This window comes from Emys orbicularis, chromosome 1 (assembly GCF_028017835.1).
Source record: "Emys orbicularis isolate rEmyOrb1 chromosome 1, rEmyOrb1.hap1, whole genome shotgun sequence".
Classification (NCBI taxonomy): domain Eukaryota; kingdom Metazoa; phylum Chordata; order Testudines; family Emydidae; genus Emys; species Emys orbicularis.
In genome coordinates this window covers 99,500,355-99,511,536 of record NC_088683.1, presented here as the reverse complement: position 1 = coordinate 99,511,536, position 11,182 = coordinate 99,500,355, and the positions used below count along the sequence as shown (strand labels likewise).

Below are 11,182 nucleotides of genomic sequence, written 5' to 3'. Positions count from 1 at the left end.
AACAGCAATGGGGAAACTTGGCTGCAGCTGAAGAAACCTTTCCTACCTGTAACTCTATCCTGCAGAATAATGTCTCTAGGGAGGTGGTGGAAGCCCCATCACCAGGACACATAAAACCAGACTGGACAAAGACAGGGAGGATATATATTATTGCAGGGAAAACTGGAGTTGGGGCAGGGGAAAGGTTGTGGGGGTGGACAAACTATGGTCTAATGGATCTCTTCTATCTCTAATTGCTCAAATACTATGACATGCTGGATTCCCAGTACACTGGCTGTTTGTAGAAGACGGTAGCAGCTAGCTAGCTGCTTTGGTGAGTGTTAACGGTGCCAGGGAAAGAGAACTCAGTTCTTTCCTGTTCATTTCTGCAAGGGAAAAACATTGGCTCAGAGCTGCCACCCAGTGATCAGATCTAGCAAAATCATCTCTCTCAATCCATGGGTCAGCTCTTACTGATTGAGTTGGATGTGTCACCTACCAGGCTCCCAATACTTCTGTTAGTCTTAAAGGTGCCACAGGACCCTCTGTTGCTTTTTACAGATTCAGACTAACACGGCTACCCCTCTGATACCTACCAGGTAGGATGTTTGAGTCTGACTTTTGTGTATTTGTGTGACATGGCTGATAAGGGGAGTGTAATGGGGCAGCTGCCCCACTCCAAAGTAAAAGGGATTAAGAGCAGCTGAGGGAGGCTGGTGAGGTAGTTGGCCCCAGGTGTGGCAGGCTTAATCAGGCCACAGCTGGCCCTGATAAGAGGACGGGAGGCCAGGAGCTACAAAGGAGTCTCACTCTAGTCTTGGAGTGGGAAGGGCTAGCTGCCTGGGAGCAAGGTACCTGGAGTGGAGCAGTGCTGGGGAAGGGCAAAGGGAGCTCCAGTTTAGTAAACCCCCAGGCTGCAGGCCTTGGTGAAGACCTAGGAAGATACTTGGGCTACAGAGGTGCAGCCTGGGAATAGGCTGAGGCAGCTGGTCCTAACCCCTTGAAGAGTGGCCGTTACAGACTGCAGTTTGCCCCAGTGAGGGGGGCTAGATGATGGCTGGCAGTAGCCACTGAGGCAAGGTGGGCTTAGAGGGTTGGGGGTTCCCCTGGGGAGGGGAGACAAGACCCAGAGTGTGGGAGTACTGCGGGGGCAGAACCCTGAGGTAAAGGGCACTGGGGTCTAGGAGGGACATGGGGACAGCTGCAGGCAAGACACTGGCCTACAGAGGGCATGCTGTATGCTGGAAAAGAGCTAATTCCCAGATGACCAGCAGGAGGTGCTGCTGCAGTGAGTCTCAATCCGCTACAGGGAGAAAAGGGCAGTTCTGGGAGTTTGTTTCAGTTTTTCCTGCTATGTTGTTTGGATGCTGCCAAGCCTGCATTGTTCAGTGTAATTCTTCTTTTGGATAATTTAAATTCTGATAAACTCATTTGTTTTTAAACTTTAAGATATGTGAATAGTGAATTCATTGCTCTTGAAAGCAAGGGGCCGACAGCACTGTCTCAGGCTGACCAAGCGTTCCCAGCCCAACTCATTCCTGACTTGTTACACACCTTGTTAATCCAGCCCTGAACCTTTCATGAATGGAGAAGGCCACATTTGCCAGTCTGTGCTGTGGTTTTTTTAATGTGTTTATGTAGGCATTAGAATGAAACCATAAAACCCCCATGTATTAACTCTGCCCCTGCACCCAGATTCCCAGATGTGTATCAACTTGCTATGTCCCTGAGCTGCCCTGTTTTCTGTATCCCAGATAATCTCTGTAGGCCTGTGGGAGCCCTGTTGGCCTAGGCACTGTACACATGCACAGGGTGATGCAGTCCCAGCTCTGAAGTGCTTACAGTGTAATTTAAGGCAAGACTCTACAAGTGTGAGACTAACTGGAGGAAGGATAAGGCCAATACAGGTAGTAATATAAGCAAGCAGTTACATAGGCCAGTGGTGGGCATAACTAATCATTGGACCCTTTCCTTATTGATATGAATAAATAATTATCAGCCATTCTCACTGACTCGCTACCTGGCTCTCAGGTGTGAGCAATTTCCTGTAAGCTGCACAGGAGAAATTGGTTTATTATCCAAAACTCATGGCCTCGAGCAAACAGAAATGCACTGCCTCTGTTTGCATAAAGCACAGGGCAGCGTCCTCGGCTGGCAGCAGACTCCGTTCTGATCAGGGCGGATGCTTGTCTGCGATTCTGTTTTCGCCACGCTTGCTCATGTTGTGTGGCGCTGTACCCAATGTGCTATTCTAAGGCGCACGAGTGGCAGGATTAGGCGCTGAGGTGTTACGGTCAGAATGCTGAAGCAGCAGCATAGGCTCCACCACTAACTTGCTGGGTGCCTTGAGGGCTGCACTTAATTGGCACATGTAGCCTCCTTCTGCATCAGCCCAGGCATGTAGTGTGCAGAGTGGTGATATCCTAGGGTGCTTTGCTACTTGGCTGGAGATAGCGCGCTGCATGCTGAGGCCTGTGCACTCTGTGCTGAAGCATGAGGAAGCCCAGTAGGAGATCTCGGTGACCTGCATTTTGGCCCCCATTTTTAGTCAGTGAGCAATTCTTTCTCCCCCACACCATGTACCTTGGAACAGCAGAACCTGTCACGGTTAATGATTGAGAGTGGGAGATAATCCTCCCATAGTTACCGCTGGTTACATTTTAACCTCATCTATTTGCAAACCTCTGGCATTCCACTGCAGTCAGCATGCTCTGACCTAATCCCACTGACAGATAGTGGGGAAACAGCCCTAATTTGTGCCCAGAATCAGTTCACATCTGCGGCAAAATAATCAGCAGTTCCAAGCCTGGAGGTGTGGCTGGGCCCAGGGGTGCTGGAACAATTTGCATAGTGGGGGGTGCTCAGAGCCACTGAACCAAACTGTAAACCTTCTATCTGATGGAAATCACTTCAAGCCAGGGGGTGTGGCAGCACCCCCAGCATCCCTAGTTCCAGCACCTGTGGCTGGGGAAAGAGAGGGCCCCTCTCCCCTTGCAAACTTTGGCAAGTAGGTGATCTGTGTAGAGCCGGCAGGAAGGAACAAACACTAGAAGCCCCTGGGTTCTCTGAGGAACCGTGTCAGACAGAACAGCCGTGAGCAGATCTTAAACCACCATGGCACCCCCAACCAGCAGACAGTGTTACTGCGTGACACCCCCTTGCCTGCCACGGTTCATCTCCTCCCTTCTGAGGGATTAATTCCCATGTGGATTTACTATCCGCGGGTGGACCTGGACGTCAGAGCACCATGCAATGCTGGCACTTTCCTGCCCACAGAGAGACGTTGTTATAGGGGATGGTGGGAGACGGGGCTTGGACAAGTAGGAACAGCTTGTCATAAAAGACCCCAAAATGATCCTTCGCCGTGCTGCTGGGTCACCCCAGAGTGAGAATTCCAGGGGCCCCCAGGGGTCCCTCTGCAGCCTTCTGGCTCCCTTTTGGTGGGATGGGCTTTTTGGCATTGGTTTGGGTTTTGGAGCTCCTGGGTTTGGCTGGGTGACCTGCGGCCTCCAGTGCTGAGGTGAGTGTTGGCAGGTTTTCCCACAGTCACTGTAGGTCGCTGGCCATGCAGGAGCTCTCCAAGCGAGTCTCAGTCTAGCCGCCTTAAAGCAACACAACCAGAATTATGAGAGGGAAGGAAATTGCCTCCTGCCTCACAGTCTCAGCCCCCGACAGGGACAAGAGTTGCACCTGGATGCTGTACTGAGAGTGACTGGCCCCCTAAAAACACCTGCGAGAGTGTGTTCCCACAGAAAGGGCCCACAGACTGACGGCTTTCTGCCTGGTTTGTATATCTCACCAAGCCCCCACTGTGCTTCCAGCTGTGCCGGAGAACTGTGTACAGAATCCAGGGGAGAGACGGAAAAGGGGCTGGCAGCCATCAAAGTGCCATCCATGGTCATTCAGTCATGGGCATCCTCCCTCCACACACATGCACGCACACACACATTCCAGCCCTGCTATTTCCTAAACGCTGTCCCCAGTCTGCTGGATAGTCAGTCTCCTTGTTCCTTCAGTCCTGGGCTTCCTCTCTGCACCCCCACACTGCTCCCCCCAGTGCCCTCCCCCACCCCCAGTCTCCCCCTGCAGGGATTCCATGAGAACTGTTTCCATGGCCATTCAGTCCTCTCACACACTGCTGCCCCCAAAGACTCTCCCTCCCTTTTCCTGGGATAAGAGGCTTTGCCATTGTGTTTCTGCCGGCTGATTGCCCAGGTCTCTTCCTGCCACTCGTATTGCTGATGCTCAGCAAGCACACCGATCGAGGCTGCATGGAGGTTTATTCTAGCGCTAGGGAGAGCAGGGTCCCTTTCGGAGAGCGCTTGGCTTCTCTGTCTTTTGCCTTCTAGGATTTGGTACCTTTGGTCTTCTCTCCATATTTCTGCTCCAAAGCTTTTTGCAGGTTAAGGTTTAGGGCATTTTTCTGGTGCCATCGTCCTATAAAGAAGACAAACCACAGTTCAATCGCTGCTTCACTCCTAATGATACCGCTCTCCCTGTGGGTAAGAACCAGCCTTAATGATTTCCACCTGCCCGTGGCAGTGCTCTGCCCTAGCTCAATGGCTCTTCTCCTGTGATAATGCCCATCTCTAACCCATCACCTCCCTTTCTGAGTCCGGGCCCAGCTCTGAAGTGCATCAGTTGCTTGCTCATGACCGAAGCCTTACCTAGGTCATCGGTTTTCCTTCCATGCCAGTGCTTGGGGTCTCTGACTGCCCTTTGAATCACATCTGGGGTATAGGAATCCTTCATCAGGCTCTTACTCTCTATTGGGCCACCTGCAAGAAACCGACCATGCAGGAATTTACCACCACGAGCCCCTCTGCTGCTGGCACAAGTGATGTACACCCGCGGCCAAAAGGGAGAGAGAAAGGGGATACACAGCTGACATTAGCACCTTCATTCAGATTTGACTCTGATGGGGTCTGTGGTATGGCTCTGTGACCGCTTGGACTCTGTCCAGTGCATTCTTGCACTTTGTCTGCTAGTACTTCCTGTCCATAGGTAGAGCAGGCCCATGGTGGAGCATCATTTTTAGTCATGTCCCAAGGTCTACTTTTCCCTCAAGCACTTATGTGCAGTCTCCCCTCCTGCTCCCAATATCTCGGTGTAATTCACAGAGCCACCATCTTAAATCCCTCCTTCAAACCTGTGGGCCCTCCAGATCACTCCCATCCGGCCCTGGCGAGGCAATGGTGAGTTGGGACTTCTCTCAGTCCCTTCTAGCCTTGCTCAGCTCTTCTTGGTTTCATTATTACCACCTCCTCCCAAGCCACCCAGACCTGCTTTTGGCTGTCATCCACTGGTTGATGCCAAGTCTGAGCTTCCTGAGGGAGGACCAGTCTTCATTTTACCTGACTACACAAAGGTCCCAATTCTTGACTGAGGTTCCTACATGCTACCACCGGGCACACTGCATAATAATCATAATCCGGCTCGTGAGGCATTGGGTGCATGCACAAAAGGCACTCTGATACCATGTTGATGAGAGCAGTACATCGCTCCCCAGTCAGATTTGATCAGATAGAGCAGGGGTGGGCAAACTTTTTGGCCCGAGGGCCACATCTGGGTATGGAAATTATATGGCGGGCCATGAATGCTCACAAAATTGGGGTTGGGGTGTGGGAGGGGGCGAGGGCTCCGGCTGGGGGTGCGGGCTCTGGGGTGGGGTGGGGGATGAGGGGTTGGGGGTGCAGGAAGGTGCTCCGTGCTGGGACCGAAGGGTTTGGAGGGCAGGAGGGGGATCAGGGCTGGGGCAGTGTGTTGGGGTGCGGGAGGAGGTCAGGGGTGCAGGCTCTGGGCGGTGCTTACCTCAAGCAGCTCCCAGAACCAGCAGCATGGTTCCCCCCTCCGGCTCCTACGCGGCGGCGCAGCCAGGCAGTGCGCGCTGCCCTGTCACTTGGGGTGGGGGCAGTGTGTGAAGCCCCCTGGCTGCCCCTACGCATAGGAGCCGGGGGAGGGGGGACAGACATGCCGCTGCTTCTAGGAGTTGCGCAGAGCGGAGCAAGCCCCCGACCCTGCTTCCTGGCGGGAGCTCGAGGGCCAGATTAAAATGTCTGGAGGGCCGAATGCGGCCCCCGGGCTGTAGTTTGCTCACCCATGAGATAGAGGGATCACTGAGGACTCTGGAGGCACAGAGACTTGGGGGAGAGGCTTCAGAACAGCATGTCTGAGAAGGCCTCAAAGAGGAACAAGCGTGTGATTTGAACTGGAGCTATTAACATGGGACATTTGATTGCAAAAGCTACCACCCAGGCAGCTCTCGAATGGCGGGGAGATGGGTGGTCATGCTGGACCCTCGCTGTTGCTGGTTGGAAAGAAGGAAGAGAGGAAGATAAGGAAAAGGGGGAATGGGTAAAAAGGGGACCCATAGCCATCCCTCCATTCCTCCTGTATCCTGCTACTGGAGTGTTCTGAACAAGAGGGGAGAGAGGAGGAGGAGGAGAAGGGGGAGGGAGAGGTATAGTTAAAGAGACACAAAGACCGATGTAGGAGCCCAGGGGCAATGCAAATAGTAGAGGGAAATCTCAGGGTAGAAATGGAGGGTCCCTCACCTTGGAAGATGTTTGACCTCAGGTTGTAACCCAGTTCATAATAATCAGCAAAGGATGTGGTGGCCATGGGATTCTCTGGTGTCTTAGGGGCCCGGTTGCTGAGTCGTTTCTGCCCCTCGATCAGTCCAGCCTCACACAGAGCACGACGCGCCTGGCAAGCACAAACTTCATGGAGTCAGTCTTGACCCACAAACCCCAAGTGCACCCGACTCCCTGGAGGCACCTCCAGCCCTAAGTGCAGGCCCTAGATGTATCCTGATCCCCAGGGGCAAGTGCTGTTCTTGAGTGTACCTCTCTCACCAGCATGTACCCCTGATCTCTGGGTGCACCCTGAATACATAGGCTAATTCAGACCTAGTATAAATGGGTGCGGTTTAGCTGAAATCAGTGGAGTGTCATCTTCTTACAACAGGTCTGAATTTGGCCCAGGGGTGGGTGCTGTGACACCCCCCCCCCCCAGCCTCACACCCTCTAATGCTATTGGTGTCTCTAATGGCCTTCACCCTCTGCTTCTTCATCATGAGTGCAAGGAGGGAGAGGGAAAGAGAATGCTGAGATAAGTCAGGATGGGGAGACAGAGAGAGAACACAAGAAATTGTTGAAGATCTGGTGCCTCTGGGTATGGCATTTGTCACTGGACCTGCCCCCCAGTTGCAAAGCCAAAATGCCTCCCCCTAAAACACCCTCCTCCAGGTTCTGTACTTCCAATCACTCCCCCCCAAAGTATCCTTCCCACTCCTCATGTGTCAGTGTCACCACTTCTTCCACAACCTGCTCCTCGGTGACGAGCTCATCCACGATGCTGCTCCCGAACTTGTGTTTGATGTTAATTGGGATTATGCTGCTTTTCTTCTCCTGAAAGAGCTTCCCCTCTGCTTTCACGTCTTGCCCTATTGATGCTAAGGATTCCTTTGCACTTAAGCCATTCCGGAATTCCCTCGCTTCCTTGTGGCTGGTCTTGGTGGTCTTTCGGGGAGATCCAGGCACCCTGGGCCCCAGCGGTCGATGTTGCCCTGCTACTGGTTCTTTGCCATCTGAGTAGGCTTGGACACTTTCTGCCTCCTTCTGGGTAGACTTTGCAAGATGTAGGAGACTTCCTGTCCTCCCTCTTTGATGTTGCCCCACTGCTGGTTCCTTGGCACCTGAGACATCCCGGCCTTCTTCTCCTTCTTCTCTGGTGAGATGACGCCATGCAGAAGGAGTTTTGGGCCGGAGCCTCTGTTTACTATAGCTTCTGGTGTGTAGATGCTGTGCAGAGGGGGATGCCTGGGATTTGACTTGAGGAGAACTCATGAGTGTTCTGCTATCTGTAGGGTTCTTGGAGATCTTCCAGGAGGTTCTACTGGAACTTTTCAAGGAGGTTCTCTTGCTGCTGGCCCGTGCCCCAGCCAGGATGCGCTCCGTGTTGCCATCTCCAGGTTCCACTTAAAGATAGAAGGAAAAGCTCAACGAATTTGCCATCATTTTGATACAGGAGTGTGGCAATAAATGATCTTGCACTGCACAGCATCATGGTTACACCAAAATGTACAGTGTACATAATCTACTCCCCCTGAGCTGGGTGAAGGCTGTGCGAGGAGCTCGGGTATGCCTGTGGCACATATATGTGGTCACGTGTCCAGAAGCACACATACACACAAAGGTGTAGCTAGTCAGCCTGTGCCCTCGAACCCAGGTTTGAACCTTCTCACACCTCAGCAGGCATACGTCCTGTCACACATGCACATCTGTTGCCTTTAATCGTCATGCACCCACATGAATGCCTTCTTGCATACACACACATACACATTCCTAAGCAGCGCAGGCATGCCCATGAGAACTCATTCCCATAGGTGTATGTAGCTAATCAGTTCACAAACCCAAGTGTATCATCCACTCATACACATGCATATCCAATCAGGACACATTCATGCAAACAAGCAATCCCACAGGAACCCTGGTGGGGTGTAAAGGGTGGAGGAAAACCCCCATGGAATGTGGGAGCTACGTCAGACGTCCGAGTGCAAAGTGAGGGCTAGTGAACAAAGCAGCTGTTCCACTGTGTCTCTTACCTGATGGGTCGTGGGCTAGCACAGACTCATGTTTCGCTGCAGCAGGTGTAAGGGAGGCCGAGGTCATAGGCACCTCCTTGAAAGAGCAACAAAGGCTGTGTTAGGTAGGCATAGAGCAGGAGCCAAGAATTTGGGTTAGGCTGGTTGTTTGTCAGAAGTAAGACATGGCCCAACCAAATAGAGGGGGTGCCACACCAGGTTAACATAGAATTTGCTGCACCGGATCAATCTAGGAATTACCACGCCAGAGCAGCCGATTGGTCCATCAAGTCCATAATCCTCTCTTATAAAAAAAAACGATACAGTGTTCTATAGGACTGGTCCAAAAGGCTACAGCCTGTAATGGTGTATAATCAATGTCTGTAGAATGCCATTTGCCATAGGCAGAGGGCATTAAAAACATTATTATTTGGTATGTATATTACAGTGGCCCCTAGAGGGCTCAGCCAAGATCAGGACCCCGTTGTGCCAGGTGCTGTACAAACACAGTGAGAGGCTGTCCCTGCCCCAAAGGGCTTAAGGTCTAAACAGACAAGACAAACAAAGGTGGGGAGGGGATGTGCATAGCACTGACCTGTGCAGTGATCATTTTATGCTTTGCTTTGACTACCCTCACCCAAGCCATGATAACTGCAAATGCTATTTGTCAACAAATTAGCCAGCCCTTTTGTTAAAAAAACCAGCTACTGTATTTTACTCTGTGCTTTCAATGGCAGCAGACTCCCCAGACTGACTGCATTCTGTGGGGAGGGAGCTGTCATATGCAAATCCCACCCACACCTCTAACCTTTGTCCTTGCTCTTCTCTGCCCCCTATTCATCTTACACGTTGGCTGGCCAAACCTGAATGCAGGGCTCCCAAGGCCCTGTTCCAACAGTCCAATTGACTTTCTGGCCATTAGATCAGGCCCTGAGTGAGGGCACGTGATTGCTCCATGGGACAGAATTACGTTCTTTTTCTGTATTATTTTCAATCCCTTTTAAGAGCATTTTAATTGTATTTTTATCAGATTGCAGGACTCGGTGTTAACTAAATGGATCTCCCCCACTTAGCTCCTATGTTAACTCCTGCCTCCCACCTAGAGCTGAATCAAGTTACCACCATTATTGTTATGTCCATGGGAAGAGGGCAGACCCGCAAGTCTCCCATTTGTGGGTCACCCTTTGACTCAGAAGGCTTGGGGTATTGCCTCCACTGCTTTCCTTGTACCGCAAAGCACATTCCTTAGTAACTCTGATTACTCCAGCTTCCGGCGAGCTGAGTGACTTTAAAGTTCACATGCAGATCCTCTTTTCTGGGGTTTGAACTAATTACCTATTATTATTCCTATTTAGTATTTTTCTTACAGCAGTGCCTAGAGGCTCCGACTGAACTCGAGGCCCCATTCAAACATCGATAGCTCTTAAGGCCACAAGGGACCATTCGATCATCTAGCCTGACCTCCGAGATAGCACAAGCCACAGAATTTCATCCAGAGTCTCCTACATTGAGCCCACTGTGCTAGGCACTGTACATGAACATAAGAACAGTCATATTGGGTCAGACCAAAGGTCCATCCAGCCCAGTATCCTGCCTGCCGACAGTGGCCAATGCCAGGTGCCCCAGATGGAGTGAACCTAACAGGTAATGATCAAGTGATCTCTCTCCTGCCATCCATCTCCACCCTCTGGCAAACAGAGGCTAGGGACACCATTCCTTACCCACATGCACGTTATAAAAAAAACAACTCCTGACCACAGAGCTATAAAATGACCAAACTTTTTTCTCTGCCTTTTTCTGAAGATGCCACATAAATTATTAGCATAATTCCTCGGGTATTTTCACCGTGTTCATACTCTCCTGCCATTCTGACTCCCACTGACCAAGGAGAAATAAGGGACTTGTCCCAATGGAGCTAAAGACTAACCTTTTCAGGCTGCTGAAGGTATTGCTGTGCCATTCTCACAAGGTCTCTGGCTGGGAAAAGCACTATTATTATTATAGATGAACTATACACCTGCCAGAAGTGGCCTGGTATCGCCTGCCAAACGGGGCTCAGGATCAGCTGCCAGAGGTGGCCAAGAATAGCCCCACACGCCTGCCACATGTGGCCTGGACTGGCATCAAAAAGACAGTGCGATCAGTGTGCTGCCTCAGGCCTGAAAAGCAATGTGGCAGTACATATGAAATGTTGTCTTTGATTGGCTCATCCTTTTTTTGTTTGTGTGTCTGTCTGAGTTTCAATGTCTCTGAAGGGGGGTGGGAGGGCACTGAGTTTCCAGAATGAGGCTCAGCGGTGAAGCCTTTCTTATAAATGTCTCTCTCACCTGTTCCATGGTCTCAGTTGAGATGACAAAGTGATTCTTCTAACCAGGCAGGTCCTGCTGAAGTCCAGAAGTGCAGGCAAAGAGGTGGAACTAAGAGTAAGCATCAGGGATGGTTGCTAGGGAACAACCCTCCCCATCTATGAGCTGTAGTTACTATGGGAACCAAAATAAACAAGGCACAGTTAGGTTTTATCTTTGGGGGGAAAAAGCTCATGTCTCAGCAAGAGCACAGGCCCAACAGTTTTCAGCACGTGTGTGGGGATCCTTAGTGGCTCACATAATAAAATAATAA

General features: G+C 51.3%; 1 protein-coding gene across 1 annotated transcript; it reads right to left on the bottom strand.

Moving 5' to 3' along the window:
• Positions 1 to 4,324: 4,324 nt before the first annotated feature.
• CIMIP4 (ciliary microtubule inner protein 4) lies at positions 4,325 to 10,899 on the bottom strand. The gene is made up of 6 exons (XM_065397462.1): positions 10,891 to 10,899; positions 8,585 to 8,660; positions 7,305 to 7,957; positions 6,534 to 6,684; positions 4,647 to 4,757; positions 4,325 to 4,416 (listed from the first exon to the last, which is right to left on the bottom strand). The coding sequence occupies exons 1-6, from the start codon at positions 10,897 to 10,899 to the stop codon at positions 4,325 to 4,327; spliced, it is 1,092 nt and encodes a 363-aa protein (XP_065253534.1).
• Positions 10,900 to 11,182: the final 283 nt, after the last annotated feature.

Excerpts from the sequence above, each read along its gene's own strand:
- CIMIP4 (XM_065397462.1), bottom strand. Across the intron at positions 6,685-7,304 it reads AGCTCGTCACCGAGGAGCAG|GCGCGTCGTGCTCTGTGTGA; the intron begins GTTGTGGAAGAA and ends TGTGCTTGCCAG. Across the intron at positions 4,758-6,533 it reads GAGGTCAAACATCTTCCAAG|GTGGCCCAATAGAGAGTAAG; the intron begins GTGAGGGACCCT and ends GGTTTCTTGCAG.